This window comes from Odontesthes bonariensis, chromosome 20 (assembly GCF_027942865.1).
Source record: "Odontesthes bonariensis isolate fOdoBon6 chromosome 20, fOdoBon6.hap1, whole genome shotgun sequence".
NCBI lineage: Eukaryota > Metazoa > Chordata > Actinopteri > Atheriniformes > Atherinopsidae > Odontesthes > Odontesthes bonariensis.
In genome coordinates this window covers 14,331,473-14,354,500 of record NC_134525.1, presented here as the reverse complement: position 1 = coordinate 14,354,500, position 23,028 = coordinate 14,331,473, and the positions used below count along the sequence as shown (strand labels likewise).

The 23,028-nt window shown below is 39.2% G+C and overlaps 1 protein-coding gene across 4 annotated transcripts in view; it reads right to left on the bottom strand.

Moving 5' to 3' along the window:
- The window catches only part of ctnnd2a (catenin (cadherin-associated protein), delta 2a), a 256,392-nt gene that overhangs the window by 163,808 nt on the left and 69,556 nt on the right, over positions 1 to 23,028 (bottom strand). For all 4 annotated transcript variants that reach the window (XM_075452088.1, XM_075452090.1, XM_075452089.1 and 1 more), the window contains exon 3: positions 2,503 to 2,615. In XM_075452088.1, the coding sequence (XP_075308203.1) occupies positions 2,503 to 2,615 (113 nt within the window). The remainder of the gene's footprint in view (positions 1 to 2,502; positions 2,616 to 23,028) is intronic.

Genomic DNA, 23,028 nt, shown 5'->3' with positions numbered 1-23,028 from the left:
TTTTTAACGTGTGGTTACACGTACTTTAATAATGTGACTCATATCTGATTCACGAGATTACACTTGCCTATCACCTGAAACATCGCGCATGCCTACTTAAGTGTTTACCAAACTCTACTGCTGAGGCAAATGGACGACGTTGACATAGGTGTGATGCTAGTGTTGCGGTACAAGAGAAGTTCGCCCAACTTTGGCAGGATTTTAAGGCAGAGAAGGAGGAAAAGGGCCATTATTCCATCCTGTGCACACGCTGCAATTATTGCCTCCTCAGCTGTTCAGAGGAGTGTCTGGGTGCGAGACCGATCCCAGGACTGGTGGGAGAATGTTGTGGCGGGCTTTGATGAAGAGCAGTGGGTCAGCAATTTTAGAATGAGCCGACAAACTTTTGATATGCTGTGCGAGAGTTTGTCCCCATTCTTCTCCTACCAAGACACCACATTTCGTCGGGCGATTCCACTGAAAATGCGTGTCGGTGTCGCTCTTTGGTGGCTCGCAACAGGTGCAGGATATCGCACATTGGCTCACATATTTGGCATTAGCAACGCATCAATGTGATTGTAAACAACTTCTGCCAAGTCGTGCAAGACGAGTTGTGGCATCGGTACATACAGCTTCCACGAGCTGATGAGCTACAGACCGTCCTCCGAGGTTGACGTGTGGAACGCAATGTTTAAGAATATCCGATCTGCCTGTTTACACGGCGGTCGCATTGTCACATATCCGATTCGTATCTGATAAATTTCCACATATGAAGGAGGCCTGTATCCGATCTCAAAATATCCGAATGCATCCTTGTCCTATTTACATGGTCAAAAAACATATCTGATCTGTGTCACATGAGAGCAAAAAATCGGAATTGGGTAACATTTAACTGACAGTGAAATGTAGCCCAAGTTTGCATTTTGTCATGTTAACTGATACATTTTTTCATTATTTCATTTGAGACTTGATGAAAGACATCAGACATCCTTGTATGAACAGACATGACACAACATGGACAAAATTGACAACTACAATAAGAATTCAGCTAATCACATCAACCAAAGCAGTCACATTAATTAGTCTATAAGGTTATCTAAATTGCCCTGTTCTGGTCTTTAAGAAACCAATGTTTCTGTGTGTGTGTGTGTGTGTGTGTGTGTGTGTGTGTGTGTGTGCGTGTGTGTGCGTGTGTGTGTGTGTGTGTGTGTGTGTGTTTGTGTTGCTAAGCAACATGTGACAATAGGCTCCTACCAAGCTTTCAAAATAAATGGAACTTATTTGGAATGAAGGCATTTGTAGTGAGTATAGTTGGCATGTTGAATCAGAGAGAAAGAAAACTTTGAAACGTGGAGAAGTTCAAAGGAGTATACTGAGGCTATTTTAAGAAATATTTCAGTTTTAGTCTGCAGCTCTCTTTTATGTACAACTACCCTCCTTAAAGACAAGTATTTCTGATTGTTCTCAGGTAGCCTTCGACTATCATCACAGCATTATTTATTATTTTCTCATTCTCTTAATTTAAGCAATTTGCTGTATAAAAAAATAAAATAAAACACTTTGTAATGTAAGGCTGGTAAGATAAGGTATGTAAGCAGTAATATTGAAGTGTGGGATGCAAATACAACATGAAAGTAAGATATGGACTGATCAGAAATGTGAATTCTAGATAACAACCAACAATTTGAACATACTGTTATACAAAGCTGTAAGTCTATGATTTACCTGCAGTTGTTATCAATGCATTCATTCTTTCCCACATACGGAAAATAATCCTTTCTGTTTTCATATCATTATAGGAATTGGATTGGATTCTTGACTGGATTCCTGATTGTGGATCAAATATAAAATCAATGAAAGCCATATAGTGTGTGTGAGCGAGAGACTGTGTTTGTTACTGTGTGTGCGTGTGTGTGTGTAGTTATGCAAGATTGCACACAACCATTTTGCATACATGTGTATGCAAAATTGAACACGTGTTGCCATCTGTGTGGAACTACTGCATGCATGTATTCGAGCGTGGGATTTTCCCTGACACCTCACATTTGTGCCAATCCATTCAGCTGATAAATGCATCCCACACTGTCATGGGAGGAACACCCTTTTTATAGTCAAATCACTCCATGGAGAGGAGAGAGAAACTCACTGGATTGGTGTGCAAGAGACAGTGTGCATACTTGAGTTAAGAGTAGGTATAAAATGCTGCAGTCATCGTTATTTGTCATAGAAGACCAAGAAACCCTTCCCTCGTGACAAAGGCTTACACATGCAGTTGTAAAAAAAAAAAAAAAAAAGTCGTAAAGATTTCCCATAACATGTATACTTGTGTATATATTTGCACAACCAGAAATGACCACCAAATACACATACCTGATAGTGTTTAGCGACACACACACACACACATACAACCAAATCTTTTCCAGCCACACAAACGCCCACCATCTCACACAAAAAGTGAGGACAGTATGTCACCTGACCACTTCAAATGATCATACTCACACATACAGGGCTTTTCCATGTTACCTGATGCTGCTCATGCTGCCTGCCTCTGATCCCAGCTTGCATCTCCCCAGCTGTGTGGCAACAATCTGACGCTCAGCTTCAAGTTCTCTCGTCAGACGTTCAAACTGAAGCTCCTGGAGAGAAAAAAAGGAAAGCATGAACAAAAGAAGGCATAAAGGGACATCCATGCCATGAACAAAACTCACAACAACAACTTTAACTGGAACAATGTGAGCATCCACATTGCTGAGACATAATGTAGTGTAAACAGTGATCCCAGGTGAGAAATCTGATTTTCAGGACCTGCAACTCAGGAGTGATGGAAGAGGAAGGGTGCGGGTTCACCAAATCTACAAAGGTGGGAGGAGTAAACTGAATGTGTCAATCAAAAGAGCCATTGTCTTTTATGGAGAAATTCTAATAACTACATAAGTATGAGTCAATATCAGTTAGATCTTATCCTACCTATCAAAGACAACAATAGTTATCAACAAACAAAAAAAACAAAACATCAGCACCAAAGACAACTTGTCATTGCGTCTCATGTAAACTGGCACTTTTTTACATGTAATATTTACCCTAATATGTTGATAAAACTCTGTGGTGGTATATGAAGACTCATTGACTTCAGAAGAAATGTTTACTAAACCATCAAAACCCCAAATAAAAGAGGAAGCCACAATTTGCAAAAATTAGTGAAGTGTGTGATACAGTAAATCATGTGGTACAGTAAAGAATATAAATGCTAATAAGAAAACAATGTGAAACATGTTGTGATGTGGTTTCTGCCATCCACTTGAATTAGATTTATATTTACCATCAACTATTTATTGATGTTGTTTTGGTCATTCTTCATGTTGTGGGCTTTAGAGAGAGAACTGAATGTCTGGGGAAATGCGTGCATTATGTATTTGGAACTGACAATTAAGGGCTTAACTTTCATTCAAAATGAAAAAAAAAGTTCTTACTAAGGTGGCTGGTCTTTAAAGACATTGGTCTCTGATATCAAAGACATTAGACCATTAATCTTTTTTTTTTAACATACCCTACTATAAGCAGTTTTCACACTAAAATCCTGAAATATTCTAGAAAGATTCTGTTGGAGTGGCATGTGCTCGTGCAAATGTCCACAGCACTTGCTCCCGATGCCTTATGGAGGTTTTCCATGCAGCCTTCTAGTTAAAGCATTTAGTAGGGATGGGAAAACCAGTTTCACTTGAAAATAGGTTCCAAAATTTTTCCAAAGCATCTGAATAATATGGATTCTGTGGAAAATATCTGGGTCAAATCATTTGCACAATATCCTGATAATTTACTGATCCTCAAGTGGCGAAATGGTAAACTGTTAAATACAAAAAAGTATTCTCACAGTATTTCAGTGTAATAATAATGTGCGTTGGAACTGCAGCAAAATGCCAGAGGAGTGAAACATTGTCAGCTTAAGGTCATGGAAACAGCTCAGACCTAAAAGACAGCTATGGAAACTGTTTTTTAAGAGTAATTAAGAGTTCTTAAAATTGCAAACCACAGTTCTTTCTCATGAAGATATCTGTGCAGTTCCTTGGTGGAATGAGTTTATTACCACCTAATAACTTTTCTTCCCGTGTGATTGGAGTACTGCGAATCTTCATCTAAAAAAATAAATAAATAAATGAAAAAATAAAAAAAAAGCCTATTAAAATGTAAATTAACACAAACTTTTAAAAAGTGAAACTTATTTTTTTAGTTGGTAACAGAAACCATTCACTGACAAATTAACCATCTGACTATCGTCTGCTTTTAGTTATGATCTCCCACTTATTGTGGCCTTGATTATGTATTCACATCAATGTGTTGATACACAAACTGTTGAAGTGTCTTTCTGGCAGCTTTGATTCCATCAGACATCAAGCTATGAGCCTGATGAATTAGACTTTAAGGTAATGATAACAATGTGCAAATATGTGCGTACCTGCATGTGACTGCATTCAAGTTAATAGAAGCCACATGGAAACTGATCAATAGTGCAGTGCACTCCACCCCACAAAAGATATTTTGTTTGATGACTGAGTGCAAGTGTGTGCAGAAATGAGAAAAAGGGTGTGTGAGCAAGACGAATAGAGAGTCTGTGCTGGTTTGATTGGTTTTCTCAAAGCCATTTGAAGCCATGAATGAGTTGATCCCCGGTTGCTTTCTCAAGCCTCAAACCTCAATCCCGTCTCCTCCCCAACACAAACCAGCACAATGCAATTCATCTCCCTCTGTCTCTTCCTTCCTGTTTCATGCATGCTTCCAGGAAAAGATTACGCATAAAATGTGCTCTCTCTTTCACTGTCTTCCTCCGATGCACATAGCTATGTTATTGCCAAAAGTAAGCCTCAGACAGTACTAGTAGAAGTACTTCAGTGACTCATGGCAATTCCTTTCTCGGTGAACAATTACCCTGAATAGAATGGTATGTTAATCGCATCAATACACTACTAATATTCTGCAAGTTCATGCAGAACCCATTAATAATATCTTGAGCCATGAGTCCACTAGCCAGTCACCTTCTTTTCAATCCCATTTCTCCCTCACTACTGCTTACTTTCCATCATTCACTCCTTCAGACTTTGCATCTAACTGCAACAAGGTAAATCTCATGCATGTGAACAACAAAGTAGTAGGTTTCAGCCATCCCTCTGACTTGTAAAGCAAAGTAACATTGAGAATATAAGCAGGATCTATTAAACCATCTCAACCTGTAATTTAAAATTACAGCAAGCTTCCTAGCTTCAAAGCTCTGCTGTGCCAAACATAACAGACTGTCACCTTGTTTGCCACAGCTGCAAAAGGTTTGAATCCTCAAAGTGTAAAAAATGCAAATCCAAGCAGCTAAAGTATCATTAAGCTAATTGATGATTCATCACGCCTCAATGGCAAAATATCTTCTAAAGTAGCATGGTTATGCCTGAATGCTAAAGCAGATGGCAAACCTGTGAGGAATTTTCTGTATTAGGGGGATAATTGTTCATTTACGCATAACCCTTTTTGTTACAGGTCCTATTTGTTAAAACTCCTTGGCTTAAAGCTGCGGTCGGCAACTTTTTTTTAGTCATATTAGCTTGAACTGTCATGGGATTCTGGAAGTAGAATATTAAATAGGCTGTTTAGGAAAAATAACGAAATCTGTAGCTTCCTCTGAAGCCTGTAATCATGCTTGCAAAAACCGAGCGCTCCCGGCTGTTTTTAACCAATCAAGTTAGGGTGGAGGAATCCTTCCTGTCAATCACAGCTTGTGCACACACTGCTGAGCGTGAGTCTGCCCCAGCTTGTGTGCGCTCACACTGGTGTGAACTCACGTGCACAACCTCGTCCACAGAGGGGGAGGGGTTTGGGTGGCGATTCAGAGCTTGTTAGAGGTTGGGGGAGGAACCTGAAAGTTGTATCAGTTCGAATTTTCCGACTTTAGACTCGCAATTTTGAAAACCTGCCAACGGCAGCTTTAAGGAACTGCTAATATGTTATAAATATCAGGCATAAATTGCTACTAGCCAAGATTTTTCACAACTGAACTGGCCAAGAAATAGTGCCATTAATAACTATCTTTGCCTTAGTAAAGAGTCATAATAACTATTCAAAAGAGAAAAAAAATTACATGTCTTATTATGAACCACACACTGGTTTACTTTTTGGAAAATGCTACAAATTCTAAAGTTAAACCATGTACACCTGTCAAAAGAACTAGAACTATTAGTGTATCGAAGTGCCAAATTAAAACATCAGCATTTTCAGACTAGAATGAGGTCTCGAAGGGGTCAACTCAGGCATGTCCTTGTGCTGCCATGATTAGTACCCCCGTACTGTCAAACAAACCAGCCTTTTCTCGCCACTGATCAGACTTCTCAATATCAGTCGCTTCTCCAGTTTGTCGGTGGTGTGCACCGTGCAGAGGTTTATCCTTTCATGATGGTTTCTTTTCTTCCTCCCCTTTCCTAGGTTTCAGCTGCCTCAGGCACTCACTTAGGAGTGTCATGTTGTTTTTAAGGGAGGACCCAGGTGCAGACACGACGGGGAGGCAAAATAAAGTTAACGGGTTTATTGACAAATAAATATAACAAAAAGCGCAGCAAAGCTGGAATATCAAAAAACTAAACTGGACATAAAACTAGAAAACAACAAAACATTAGCAAAAGGACAGACTAGGAACAACCAGGGACCGGGGGACAAGACCAGACCAGGGGACATAACAAGACTCAAGACAAAAGTATCGAAGACCAAGGTAGGGAAGGTATTGAAGAGGATCCGGCAAGGAATGGTAAGACTAGACAGACATATATACTGGGGAGGTGATTGCTGGAGTAGGAACTGGTGGTTGATTGGAAACGGGTTGCAGGTGAGTAAATGAGAACAGGAGAGAGACTGAGGAGAGAGAGAGAGATGGCAGAACACAGGGGGCGAGAGAGAGCACACTAAGGGAATACACAAGGAGAAAATAAAACATAACTGAATACTGAATAAACACACAAAACCAAGTACACGATACAACTTAAATCCCAGATCCTGACAAGGAGTTCATTGCCAGGGACCATTTTGCTGATGCATCCCTAGATCTTAATTTTTTCGTCCTAGATAGTGGCACTCAAAAGCCCCCAGACTTTCTCCTTCACTCTTTCCTCCTTCTCCTTCAACCCCCCATGCATTGTGGGTTGTTTTCTCGTCTTGATATAAATGGCTTAAGTCTCCTCCTTTGGCTAGGTTATTATAGCAGCGGGGTATCTGATAACTGGCAGGGCTCATGTGTTGAAGACTCGGACTTAGTGCCTTACTCTGTGTAGGTACTTGGTTGTGGCTCACCTCCTTTTGTAGCATTTGTAGCCATCCTGACTGTCAGCTATGGGTCCTTCTGGTGGTGCATCCCTTTCAACTATCTTTGATAACATTTGGCGACATCGAATTGGATTGGCATTCTGATGTCCTTGCTGTATATCCTGGTGAGTCGATGCAGTGAGTCAATGTCTCGTTCGGTCCTGGCACAAAGCTTGATATCAACCGTGTAGAGGAGGTGGCGGGTGATTGCTCAATTTTCGGAACCAGCATAAATAGCAACTCTTTGTGGTGAATTGGCTGAATGGGTTTAGGCATATGCACAACAGCAGCTCCTTAGCTATGCTAGAAACCGAAAGATCACATCAAAACTTAAATCTTCAATTTAATCCAAAGGACTGCTAGGGTCCATCAGACAATGCACAGATCACCTTTTCTCACTCTGCTCTGTTTACTTCACATATGACATCATTTTTATCAATAACTTCCGTTTCTCTTTTTGAGCAGGTATCCCTGGTGTGGTTATGGTGCTCGTTGACCCCTCCTTCCTGCTCTCTCTTATAACCTATTAGTGGGCTGTAGAATTAAACAAGCTAATGCTTTGTTTTACTTCAACACATGACAGTTACAATGATTACACTTAAAAAATCTTTAAAATAATCAGCACCGTAACATCAGCAGGTCTATCATTTTATTGAATAATAATTTCAGCACAACTGCCAACTTTGTAAAAGTTGCTCACTCATCAAGCAGAACTATGGAAATCTAAACGGCACAAACTTTAAGAATGATCATCTTTTGGGCACTTTCAAATGACTGATTATCGTCCCTGTGCATATAATGAAACAATGTTGATGCAGGATGATTAGATGGCTATAAAAATGATAAACCTAATTAAAAAAGGTCTCATCAAATTTAGAAAACATATTAGTCATTAAACCCATTTCGTTGTTCTTCATGTTCGTTTAAAACCCTGTTGCAGATAAGGCACAGGTCAACCTAATTTGTTGTTTTGTAAGGATAATATATTACACTGATACAGAGCAGGAGCTTCCCTCTTTATCTTGAAGAATCTCTCGAAGACTCATCTCGTCAGACGACAACTCTTCTCCTAGCATCCCCACGCCCCAACACACCTAACCTGACACTCATCTGTCATTTCCGTAGATTTATACCGATTTAGCACTCAGTGTATAGAGCAGGTTTCTTACTGCAATGAAGCTTGAATGTTTCTTATTTGATAAAAGCATCTGCTAAATGACAAATAATGGTACATGAATAGGTCACTTTGAAAGATCCAAAACTCTCAATTAAAAAGAGTTCAGTTTGCTTCATCCGATTATTCCTGTCAAAGCCTACAGACAAGATGTAGAATTTCTCTGTGTTACTCTTGTGTTTTGTTTTTGTGTGTCTGTGTGTCACCGCCTCTGGAACAAACAGGAGATGGAAAGCAGCAGTCAGTGAGCCACAAAGGTCTCTATGGCAACTGTAAAACCACGTCCTCCCCCCAAGCATTGTAAATTGTGTCCTAACTCCTCCCACACAGCCCCTACCCTTCCACATACCTGAACTGCTCTCACAGAGGTGTGTTTGTTGAAGGATTTATCCTCCAACAGAGTGAGCTGAGGGCCAGTCATAAGTTTGTGACATGAGAGCGTCTATGTTGTGCCAGAATATTGTAATTTCAAAGTGGATTTTATCAATGATTATGACAGAATGACAGCAACAGTGTGACTGTTGAGTAACATACAATCAGCAGCAGATTTGTCCCCTTACATAAATACATGTACAAAATGCTTTTCGATGAGGTTTTATTAAAACATATTCAATAAACAGCCGCAGCACTAACAGCTCAGTAGGCCTCTGAACCTTTTCTCACAAGGTACTTGAAGGTCAAACTACTTTAAACTGTGTTTGAAACACGGTGGGCTTAGTTTTTTTCAAAAGCTTAATTTGGCAATGTTTGGCATTGCCAATTGGGAGCTAAGATAAATCCAAAAGAGGAAATATAATGTTATATGACGATGTTTAATACTGCTATGTTACCACTGTTATATTACTATGTTAGTAGAACATATATCGCTATGTATATTACTGAAAAACATTAGGGAAGCAATCAGTTCTGGGGTTTCTTAGTACTGCAATTCATTTCAGTATCAATCTAATCTAATGTTTAATTTAATTCTTTTAATTTCTTGTGGGCATTTGATGTTCATTGGTTCTGTAATTGCATAGCAATAAAAACAATGGTGTGCTGGTTTTCTTTTCAAAACTACCAACATAAAGGCACACGTGTCACATGAAAATGATGGGAAACATGAAGGAAATAAGAAAAGAAAAAACGTGTTGGCCAGCTAAAGTATGCCAGTCCCACATTGAAATAGATATAAAGGTTAAAATAAAAAAAATCTTAAATGCAAAAAAATGGTAACTGTATTTTGTCGATTCAACTGGCACCGTTTACTTTCAGCAAACACACATACAAAGAAAATTGTTGTCAGGGTCTTCACTGACCGACTTAACTGTATTTAGAAAGTAAATAAATCTAGAATTCAATGCCATCGACACGCTCAAAAAAAACCACCTTGGTGTGTAAAGTTAACAGGCAGAAACCACTGTTGAATCTGTGTGACTGTGATCAAAATAGACACATAGGAGAACCTTAAAAGATCAATGTGACTCCACACAGTCCATGAATGCATCCGGAAATGTAACCTGAAACTGCACAACAAGGAAGCCATATGTTAACTCAGCACAGGAACTCCACCAAGCTCTCTGTGCATGAGCTCATCTCAAATGACCAGAAGGACAGTGGAGACAGAGAGAGGTACAAAATCCAGCACCTGCAATGGTATGGGGCTGCCTAACGTTAGCCTAATAGCATAACTGCCTAGGCCTAAGACATTCAAATATGACTTAGCCAATTATGCTATTATGTTAATGATGAGTATCCGTCGCAAGAGCGACTTAATGAAGTGTGAATGTAACATTGATACAAAGGCCTTTGTCTGAATTGTAGAGAGACAGATGCAAACATCAAGTGGACATCTTTTCAGGCATTCTGCATGACTTCCAACAGCATAGCTTCAGAGACGAAAGAGTGTGTGAAGAGGAAAATCAAACTTCAATAACCATGCATTGTTGAGCTGATAAAACTTTCCAACGTTTCTGTTAATAGTGGGAAAGCTAAAAAGCTAAAGAGAACAAACAAGTAAAAACTTGCAAACTAAACAAGAAAATTCAAATGTAAAAATAAAGAACAAAATCTTAAAATTCTAATTTAACATTGTATCGTCAAAGGGTGAAACTGAATCATTTGTAAATTCTCATTAGATTCTGTTTAAGCTATCAAACTTCCCCTGTGACAGTAGGAGTAGCAGTATATTTCTGTCTCAATTTAATATTTCTTCCCCATTTCTAAACCTTACAGCTGTGGTTCACATAGTTATAGTACGTTTCAAATATAGCTCAGATTCATTTCTTCCTCTGTTGCACCTTTCTTTGTCTGTCTTGTCTGTCACTTTAATGAGTGTAAAACACCTATAGTCAAGAGAAGAGCTCTGCCACTGACAGTCAAAGTCTTTCCACAGACGTTTACTATCCCCCGCTGTTGGCTACGAGTATACACTTCCTGTACTTCTATCTTTGTAACAATAAACACTAGGTTGTAGGTGAAGAGTTTAGGTGAAGTGATGCAAACATGTGACCATGTATCTATACATATTAAAAGCATATCCAAGTGTTTTTTATCCTGAACCATATCATTTTATTATTATAATCCAAATCTAACCATGTATGCTTTATGCTAACCCTAACCAACCAATAGTTGTGGACTTATTGAAAGCAAAGTCGATAGGTCCAAAACTATTAGACAACATTGGGTCAGATGGAACTCAAAATTGATTGTATTGCGTTACAGTCCATAATGTCATGCTGCAATCAACCACCTCCTACCTCCTCATAAGCAGATCTGAGAATGTTATAATTGAGCCACAGTATTTCACATTTGTAACAGTTTTATGAAACAACAAAACATAAGTATGTTATGATTTTGAAAGGGAGACAGAGGCATATAATGATTTTATAGCCCACATAGGGAAGTAATTTTACAATTTATGAACCAACATAGCCATAATACATTCTTGTGTTACACCTTGTTGCTCAGCTCTAAGAAAGACTCCCTACTCACTGGAACATGGATTATATTTTGTAGCTTTATACATCTACATGGAAATTCTGCGTCTGTGTGTGCATGTGCTTCATTTTTCATGTATACACACATCTGTATGTAGGTGTGTACAAAGGTGCTCTAGCCTTCAAGCTGGAATATTAATACTAGCCAAAAAAGGGAAATAATAATCCACAGCTCAGTGTTGCTTCATCCTAAATCACCTTGGCCATTATCACCTATTCTTTTCCATAACATATGACTCATCATTTTTGGAACGTAACTCCTATCACATTGATGACTGGTCTTTTCTTTGGCCTGCCTGCAAAATTCAGTTTACAATAAATACATATCCAGAAAACAATTATGTGAAGGAGGGGAAGAAGAAAAAAAGAGGAAAACAAAGAAAATGAAGGAAAATAGAAGAATTCTGCAAGCTTAGTAAAAATAATAATCACACAAAATAGGAAATTGAAAAAGACTTGAATGTGACTTAGAATATATGGGAAAATATGAATGGATTTTGTTACTTTTGTATTTCTATATAAATGTACCTATATAAATATAAATCTAAAAGCTACACTGAAACGCATTGACAGCATAATAAATAAGACTAACATTAATATTTAATCCTTTTTTGTATTTTATATATTTCTTTCATCTTACATTTGTCTAAATGTTTTTGTAGATTTATTCTTTGAATGGGTTCAGTTTTGACACATCATCAACTCCAATATTATATTTTTAGTCCTACTCTGACTTTCATTGCAAGTCCTGAATGACTCAATGTTGTTTAATAAATACAGGCAAAGAGGAAATAGGAAAACAGCTTTATAGACAGAGCAGTCAAAGAGCCACAACTATTCACCAGGCTAAGCCGAGGCGGCCGGTTTGTCACTGGAGAATAAGACCATTTAAACCCTTTTGTACAGCTCAAGTACACAAGTGATGTCCAGTAGAAGCAGCCAAGTGTGGTCTTTGAAATAAAAGGAAAAAAAGAGATGCACAGACATATGACTGCAAACAGCTGGCCCATAACAGTTTTATATGCATTATAAATATTCAGCACATAAACACAGCAATACTTTGACAGATCTTTCCCTCGTTAAATTATTTAAAGGCCGTAAGGGGAAAATAAAATCAACTCTCTTAGAACCCATTTTCTTTCTGTACCTCTTGTTAAAGTGTGTCTGTCTTATTTCACTCTGTGTCTGAACAAAGATGTGGATTTTTAAGTGTGGACATAAGTGTATCAACTCAGGGCAGCTGGATCTTAAACTCTAAACAATGTATTCCGAATGTCAGTCTGATTAACATATACATGCAGACCCACTCAAAAATTCAACACAGTTCCCTCCGTTCTAATTAAGGCCATATATTAGCATTGCTTTGGTCTGTCAAAGTTACATAAGACTGCAACAGCATTAAAATTGAGAAGAAAAAGAAGATAAAACAGTCTTGAGATAGAAGTATAAGCTTACTGTATTGTTTAATGTTGTATGTTATATATCTAAACGACAATTAAGGATATTTCAACTTCATTTTAGATCACCATTGAGATCAAATCCATTTTTTTCATATGTACAAGGTCAAAAGACAAATAGGAGCCCACAGATTAGAGCATTCTTCATTCTCTTCGGATAGAAATCCAAAGTTTACTTGGGTGAACATATCAATTTTTTAGCCATGTTTAATGACAGCTACACATCTTGAATTTGCCATGACATGAAGATCTGTTAAGAGAGCTGTTTGTCTGCTTGAGTGGCACAGGTCAACATTAACATCGTATGCAGCCACTTGTCAGTGTTTGCTTGTACAATGGCTGCACACTAATAGTAAAAATTGGAATTCTTCAGTATAGAAAATACTGAGTTTAAGAGATCAACCTTAAGTCAAAGTGAATCACTTTCATACATAATAGAGCATTCCCAGATAACAAATGGACTCCGGACCGGATCCGTTCCGGATTTAGGGTAGGCTCAGGAACGGATCCGCAAAACGGACCCGGATCGGAGTCCACTTGCACACCGGAACGGATCCAGAACACATCCAGATCACGGACCCTATCCGGATCCACACATTAAGTGCCACATCCGGCCCGGATCCATTTTGGATCCGTTCATAGAACACATCATCCGGCCCGGAGCCGTTTTGGATCCGTTTATGATACCTATAACGGAGGTGGACTCATTTGGTCCAGAACCTTTATTTATTATGAAATTATTAACAATAGTAGATACAGATAAAAACTTGCTTACCAACTAGAAATGACTCCATAAAAACCCCACCAGTTTAGCCTTATACAACTGAAAATGATTTATTGTGAAGCTGCAAAAGACCTAAAATTTGGTTATTATTACGAGTAAATTTAAAGTTTTGAGGCTGCACAGTGGTGCAGTTGGTAGCACTGTTGCAGGTGTTAGAATCCAGCCAGGGGTCTTTCTGTATGTGGTTTGCATGTTCTCCCTGTACATGCATGGGTTCTCTCTGGGTACTTCATCTCATCTGCTATCCATTGTGCTGTACTGCTCTCCCTACCTCTCACATCCTCCATACCAGGACAGTAAACTCCACCAACCTCGCTGGAGATATATGGGACATTAGAGTATGATCCTTGTGATCATATGATTGGTTGGATACAACCAATTAAGTGGAATTGAGTTCACTTAAAAGAGCTGGCACAAACACCAGATTGACCAACACATCACTACAAGTGGCTAATAAAGATAATGGACACAAAAAACATGAAAAAATGTGATGGAAATTCTTAAATGTATTTATTAATACTCACACACTCATTTAAATTAGGGTGACCAAAAGTCCGTATTTCCCGGGACATGTCCGTATTTCACGTCCTGTCCCGGGCGTCCCGTGAAATACGGACATGTCCCGGGAAATACGGACGTTTGGTCACCCTAAAATGAACAATAAAATAAACAAGAACTGGCATAACATGTGATGTGCTCTGCTTAGACATCGTCAGCAGGGTGAACCTCGTGTGTACTGCGTCTCCTTGAGGTTCCCCTATCTGCTGCCAAGTTGAACCACCGGATGGCATGCCTGCAGACATCATGTTCAGTGGAAGCACGAGCGACAGGATTTTTTCTGACAGAATCTGTAATCACAAAAGGAGATTTTCAATTAAGTTATCATCATCCGCCATCATAATCACAATTTGTAACGTGACAGGATACACATAGTGATGCACTCCAAAACAGACAATCTGTCACATACTTCAGACATAGGATTTCTAAATATAGGAATGCAGTTTAAGACTAACAAAAATAACCTGTGTATAGTCAACTTAGATGAATGAGTGATGAGTGAATGATATAGTGACCAAAACTACCAGGGTTAACTCAAATCTACATTACCTATCGGCAATATGCTATGTGAGCTAGCTAACCACGCTCGCTACGTTATACTATATATGCTATATCGAAATGATATATTACAAAGTTAAAAGTTAAATCATAGAGACAGATTCATCCGCTTTCCATCTGCATAAACAAGCACATATTAACAGTTTACTTACAGTGTAGGAAGTTTACTTGTAGTGTACGGTCTGCCGAAGGAGACGTTTCGCTGTTGCTTTCCAACTTCCAACTTCCAATGACAGTATAACAAAGAATGGTGCGCAGCGCTTCCGCTGTTTCACAGTACATTGTTTGGAGGCGGGGCGTGTCGCTGCCCAACTCCGAAGGCAGCTGAAGCCGAGGTTTGAAAAGACCGTGTACAATGTGCGGATCCGCCTAGAGTCAGCAACGGGTCCGCCGAACAGTGTGTGGAGGCGGGGTGAGCGTTTGAGCGTTTGCAAATCTGTCCAAACAGATTTGCAGCAAATAATAAACTGCTCACTTCAGGCACGTTTCCTAAACCCTTAAAGGTAGCTGCCATCAAGCCACTCCTAAAAAAGAGAACATTGGATGCTTCCATTTTAACCAACTACAGACCCATCTCAAAATCTTCCTTTTATAGCCAAGATTGTTGAGAAAGTGGTTTTTAATCAACTCAGTAACTTCTTGAACTCCAGTGGACTCCTTGACAAATTTCAGTCAGGCTTCTGACCTCACCACAGTACAGAAACGGCTCTTATTAAAGTGTTAAATGACATAAGCTTGAACACGGACTCAGGCAAGGTGTCAGTTCTGGTCCTGTTGGATCTCAGTGCTGCATTTGACACTGTGGATCACAGTATACTGCTGAACAGGTTGGAAACCTGGGCAGCACTCAGCGGGACAGTCCTAGATTGGTTCAGGTCCTACTTGGAGGAGCGGAGTTATTTTGTGACCATTGGAAGTAATAAATCTGATCGAGTGGCTATGACATGTGGAGTTCCTCAGGGGTCAGTACTTGGACCCCTTCTGTTCACTCTATACATGCTGCCTCTGGGTCAAATTCTGAAGAACTCTAAAGTCAACTACCACAGCTATGCAGATGACACACAGATATATCTCGCACTGTCTCCAGATGACTGCAGTCCTATAGAGTCATTGTGCGAATGCTTAGAGCAAGTCAAAAAGTGGATGAACCAAAATTTCCTTCCGTTAAATAAAGAATAAACTGAGGTCATTGTGTTTGGCAACAAAGAGAAGAGGTTTGCTGTCAGTAAACATCTTGAGTCACTGTCTCTAGAAACTAAAGACCAAGGTCGGAACCTCGGCGTGCTGATAGACTCAGACCTGACCTTCAACTATCATATCAAATCAGTCATCAAATCAGCCTTTCATCAACTTAAGAACATATCCAGAATTAAGGGTTTCATGTCCCAAACAGATCAGGAGAAGCTGATTCATGCTTTCATCTCCAACAGACTTGACTACTGTAACGGTCTTCTGACTGGACTCCCCCAAAAGAGTCTCAAACAGCTGCAGCTCATTCAGAACGCTGCAGCCCGAGTTTTAACCAGAAGAAAGAGATCAGATCACATCACCCCAGTTCTCAAGTCTTTACATTGGCTCCCGGTCAGATACAGAATAGATTTTAAAGTTCTCCTACTCGTCTACAAATCACGGAACGGTTTAGGTCCAGAATACATGAATGACATGCTAGCAGAGTATAAACCCAGCAGAGCTCTGAGATCTACTGACTCAGGTCAGATAGTGGAGCCCAGAGTTCAAACTAGACACGGTGAAGCAGCTTTTAGCTGTTATGCTGCACACAACTGGAACAAACTACCAGCAGAACTGAAATCAGCCCCAACTGTAAGTACTTTTAAATCCAGGTTAAAAACATTTCTCTTTCGGTGTGCTTATGGTTGAGTTTATATCTTTCTTTTTCCCCTCTTCTTTGATTGCTTTTAACAGTGTTTTTAATTTTTATTCGATTTTTTTTTTCTCTTTAAATTGCTGCTTTATGCTGTTCTTTTAAATGCCTTGTCTTTATGTAAAGCACATTGAGTTGCCTGTGGTATGAAATGCGCTATATAAATAAAGATGCCTTGCCTGCTATCTGGGGAGTGCGTACAATGTGCGGATCCGCCTAGAGTCTGCAACGGGTCCGCTGAACACTGTGGGGAGGCGGGGTGAGCGTTTGATCAGGACGGCAGACCTGCCCGGCTTGAGGGCGGATACACCCCGGAGTCCACTGCTATCTGGGTTAGCTCTATTAAGACATTTGCAGCATTTTAATAGCAACAATAAAGCACAGTTTATTTAGTACTTTTGTTAATTTTCAACTCTTTGCACTAATGTAACTCAAGCACAGCGGTCAATTTAATGTAAAAAATACTGTAAATGCCTTCATGGCACTGCAGATTATTTTTTTTTTTCAACACATCTGGGATATTTAGATAAAGTATTTAACATTGAGCATTTTGTTAATTACTATATTTTAGATATAAACAAAATACTCAAGAAGAACAAGCCTGATGAAGTTGTAGCAAAAGCAATTTTTTATTGATTTGAGAATTTCAGTTGTTGAAATGATTAACAAAGAATACAGTAAATAAAGTTTATTCATAGTTGACTTGTTTTGTATTATTTGGGGATTTTTATTTAATTTTTTTTTTTGCACAAATAGCATTAATGCTGCAACAGTATTGATTTAATGCAAAGTGGCATGTGAAATTTGTCGTTAAAGATGCATTTCTTATTCAAAGAGGACAGGTCTACTTTGTCTACTTAAATGCGAAGCGGGTGTGTGTGTGTGTGTGTGTGTGTGTGTGTGTGTGTGTGTGTGTGTGTGTGTGTGACAGACAGAGAGAGAGGGACAGGGAGGCTGAATCGAACAAACTGCAAGTACGTCTACAGTACACGAGATTTCACTACTTTGGATTGTAAAAAAATTTAAATTATGTGTAGTTGACAAATGTATCTGGGCGATCATCAATGTAGTTAAGCGGCCTGCCCAACTACTAACACTGTAGGGGAAACCTTGATTTTGATCTCTCATAAAACACTTAAATGTTTACATGTAAGAATTGCAGGAAGACAAATAAATGGTCAATGACATTTCAAATAGGGTGTAGGGAAGGGAAAGATTGTTTGACAGGAGTGATCATTATAGCTTAGAGGCAAGGAAATCAGGATTACGGCTCTAAAGGTTGTCAGTTTTTAATCCCTAGACTGGTTAGAGAATCTATCAAAGTCAACCACCTGCATGTACACATATGTGCAATGCCACAGAGTGTTAGCTAGTGGCTCAAAATGCGGAAGACAATATGACTGGGTTCATGTGAGTGTGGGGTTAGCCACAGACAAAATGCCATTTGGAAAATGTCACTGCTTAAATGCCAATGCAGCTCCCTTTGCTCTCTTGCCTCTGTGTGTGTGTGTGTGTGTGTGTGTGTGTAAGAATTGATGCATGTTCACATATACCCCATACATACCCTGTAACTAGGTGTCTACAAACCATCTACAAACTTGATGCACTAATTAATAGAAGCGTTTTTCAAGTGGCTGAAAAAAACCAAGTCTGGCTTTGACTGAAAACTTTTTGAGCGATGTGCTGCATATCTAGGTATGTTATTTAAAGATACAATCAGAAAGATGTGTTCATTTTCCATCCACCTTTCTGAGGGCTTTGATTTGAAATTCCTGAAGTAGCTCATGCTCTTTGGAAAGCTAATTTAAGAAATAGGATAGTCACTTTAAGTGTACAATTATGAAAAATAAATCAGAGAAAGGACTGAAAGTGTTTAGGAATTTTAAATGAATATGTTAAAATGAATATTCAGCAGACACAATTTATTCATTCAGCCAGAGGTGATGGTGGAAGTCTAAAGACTAAAGAAATGGCTTCTGACCAGAAGTCTGTAAATTTGAATTTCTCACACGAGCTGGGAATTTCTGAGCAAATAAAGTGAATGCGTAAGCAGTCCTCTCAACACTTAGTGGCACTGTGCCCTCAAGCAGGGCACTCGCTTTCTTTTAGCCCCAGTTGAGCAGCTCATTGATGTAAAATATAGCTGTGTATTATGGTTGCCAGGTGAGACTGGAAGCAAGTGCATAAATACATGTGATTCTAAAGAAAAGTAAGCATGCTCAGCAAAAGTCTTCCATGGACACTGGATTTTAAAAAAGAAAAAAACAGCAAGAGTCTTTCTAACTTCTTTGTCAGCTTTTTTCCATGTGTGCCCTCCATCTCTACTATATGATATGACAGGAGACTCCAGAGCTGCCCCAAAGGTCATTCATCCACTGGAAATCACAAACACTTGATTTGATATATTAGCCCGTGGAAGCACAATGAAAACATTTGCAATCCCTTATTTGCTCACACAGTCCTGACCAGACAAAAACATGCGGACACATCGTGTCCAAAGTTGACTTTTTTTTATTCCCTGGCCAGTCGGACTGGTAAATTAAATATCCGCTGGCTTATGAAGAGAGGAAGTAACAAAAGATCAGAGATAAAATGGTGGTGATAAAAAAAAAGTAGGCAGGTAAAAATAACGACCAGTGAAAATAGATGTAAATTGTAGAAGAATTGAGTAATGAATAATCTGGTGATTTGATCAAATATTTGACAAAACACTGAAACAGAAGGTCAATATGGCTTCAAGGGTAAATGTGTGTCAGGTACATTTAAGCTTAAGTTCCTGTGTATAAATGACAGATACAGTATGTATGTCTTAAGGATAAACTGAAGCGACAAGCATGGAAACGATACAATCACAGACAGACCCTTCGGCCCAGCCAGCGCCTTTGTTTGGAATCCCTTCACACTCTTAAAATCAAACATTCACAACTCCAACAAAACAGAAGTGTGTAGCCCAGTTAACGCTGAGTGAATCAATTGAGACACAATGTCACATGCAAACAGAGACATCCAGCAGGATGCTCAAAAAAAGGTATACTAGAATTTGGGTGTGATTGAGAGGAATACAGTAAGCGCTTACAATAAACAGTCCTGGTTTGGTAAAATGCCCCTTTGTACACATGTTTTTACTTCTTCCTCCTTACCTCCTTGGTCCATGTCTATAGAACAAGGTGACCTCAAGTGCTGCTCGTTATCATGGTAAAACAAGAAGTGTTTTCATTCAGAGGCAGCTGTCAGGTTTAGAGTATTTGTTTCAGTGTCAATAAAAATATCACTTATATTGAGCTTTAATCCTCCCGAGGCTCCTTTTGAGCAGTCATGTTTTCTCTGGCCTAGTTTGTTTCTCTCCGTGCTGCATCCTCCTTTCAGTTCAACTGCATTCAGATCTGGTCTAAAATATGTGTATAATCAAATCGTTACGTTATTATTCAGTTTATATCGAATGGTAAATCAACTGCATTTATATAGCGCTTTTCGAGTAATGTTGACGACTTAAAGCTGCCGTCGGCAGGTTTTCAAAATTGCGAGTCTAAAGTCGGAAAATTCGAACTGATACAACTCTCAGGTCCCTCCCCCAACCTCTAACAAGCTCCGAATCGCCCCCCAAACCCCTCCCCCTCTGTGGACGAGGTTGTGCACGTGAGTTCACACCAGTGTGAGCGCACACAAGCTGGGGCAGAGCAGCGTGTGCACAAGCTGTGATTGACAGGTAGGATTCCTCCACCCTAACTTGATTGGTTAAAAACAGCCGGGAGCGCTCGGTTTTTGCAAGCATGATTACAGGCTTCAGAGGAAGCTACAGATTTCGTTATTTTTCCTAAACAGTCTATTTAATATTCTACTTCCAGAATCCCATGACAGTTCAAGCTAATATGACTAAAAAAAAGTTGCCGACCGCAGCTTTAAAGGGCTTTTAGATTACAAGCAACATTTACCCATTGATATACATTCATTAACACAATTATTTAGGCCCTGCTGTGCATCTTCTCTATCACAGACATGTCTTAAGGTATTGGAATTTCAAAAATTTGCATTTTTGCAGCAATACTGCATTACAAACGCGAGCTGTATCAATTGGAGAAATGCGTTTTATTCAAAGCTCAGTATGCATCTCTGGTAGAGTACCAACATCAGCACTACCATATAATTTTTCTAACAGGACAACACTAAACAGATTTGTCACTTACCACCACAAGATCCGCAGGTTCTTATAAAGCTGCAACTTGCTACAGCTGCACTAATGCAAATTTATATTAAACTAAATATAGCAAGATATTTTTTGTGGCTTTCAATCAAACTCAGAGGAGCATAATAACAGGAGTGATAGGTGTGTTTAAGTACTGTTCGAATAGTTTGTGCGACTATTGTCTTGATATGAAACTCTTTTGTTTTAATTGGCAGCTCGTAAGAATGTGTTACTACCATCTGTGTAAAACTACTTAAAAAACTAGAAGACAAACTCTTTCAGGTAAAGTTAGCGTACCATAAGTTTACAATAGCATACATTGTCATGTAAAAGCGAAGCACCCACAGTGCGCACCCCCCTTTTTGACATTGTATGGCAGATTTTTGCATCACAATCAGAAAAGTGATAATATATGTACACAAGGTTAATAAAAGAAGAATTCATTTAAGGTTAAGGTTACACATTCAGTTATGACGATAAGGGTTACGATGGGGGTCAGAGAGTACATTAGGTCGTGAGTAACATCCATAGATGATAGAGTACATATGATGTGTGTACATATGTGTGTGTGAGTCTGGTGTGTATTGAAGGTTGTTAACTGTCAAATTTTCCCTCCTCTTGGCAATGCATCATTAGGTAGAAACATGGCTCCCAGGCCCCCTTAGAGAAAAATGAAAGCTAGAGGGGAGTGACAGGAGGAGGGATGGAAGATGACAGAGAGAATGATTAAAAAAAGAGGAGAATGAAGGGGAGGAAAAACTGTAGTGAATGACAGCAGGAGGTTTATGTGCACAAGAGGGGTGCACAAACGCAAGATACAAAGAAGTACGATATGGACCGAGAGCCAAGAAAAGGCAGAAAAGAAGGAGAAAAGAAATGCAGCACAAGGGGGAAAGAAAGAAACATGACTTTTCCATGCCATTCATTCATGATTTAAATCTCTTGATTGTAATAACATGTCATGTTTTTTCTGTATTACGACAAAAAAGTTTGCTTAATTTGACAGCTTTACATTTTAGCAGAAAGTGAAATAAAATGACGAGCAAAGTAAATGCTTTGTTCGTTTTTTTCACTGTATAAGTCTTGATTAAAGCTTGTCCGTGTTATTCAGATTACCATTCTGATCACAAACTCTGTGTTTGTGTGCAGGCATGTGTGTACATATGTGTATATCTGTGAGTGCAGAATGCGTTTGTGATTCTGTCGCCAACTGAGAAAGCTGTTCATGGTGGAGGCAACAACAGTGCAATGCTCTGTCAGTGATCACTGGGGGGTTGATGACTCACTGTCATCTCTTTGATGCACAGCTTCACATTACTTTCTTTATATCTTTTCTGTGAAGAAGCAATGGATGGGACACTGGGACAGAAGAGAAAGAAAAAAAAACAGCAGAGTACTTTTAAAAATCCTGCCCATTTCACTACGTATAATCAATTATGGTGACGAGAGGATTTGAGAAGCAAAGAGGAGGGAAGATGGAGAAAGATGGAGGGCAGGCCTGGGGGTGAAGGACAGACTGTAAAAAAAAAAATCTCTGCTTTAGATGCAGTTTGTCCCTTAGATTTGTCATCTGACACCATCCCTCATACTCAGCACATTTAGAACACAGAGAATGCTGAGTGCTTCCATCCAAGCGGAGCGGGAAAAGCACATACACAACCACCCACGCAAACACGGGCACACAAACACAGAGAAAGCATCTTTGCAGTCATCCACAAAAGTTTCAAGTCTAGCAATACAAAATTGCTTAATACCTATTCAGGGTCAGTTTATAAAAACAGTTTGTTGAACTGCATCGTGCTCGTCTTTCTTTCAGTTGATCAATTTCTCTCATTTCTATGGCATGGTAGACTTAAACATTTATTACACCAACACTGTGCCTTGAAGTAAGTCGTATCATTTATGTTTCATGCTCTGTTGGCAGAGCTTCTCCTGTTTAACTTTGCACACTATACTGAATTCATTTTTGCACTTTTAGTCATGTTTTGTCTGTTATCCTATTTTGGCTGTTTTAGTTGACTTGGTTAATGATGGTTAATGGTGATAGATCTCATCCATTACAACAGCTAATTAGACATGCAAATGTACCACACAACAAATTCTGTAGTCAGTGGTCAACAAAGCATTCTATAGCAGAACTACCATT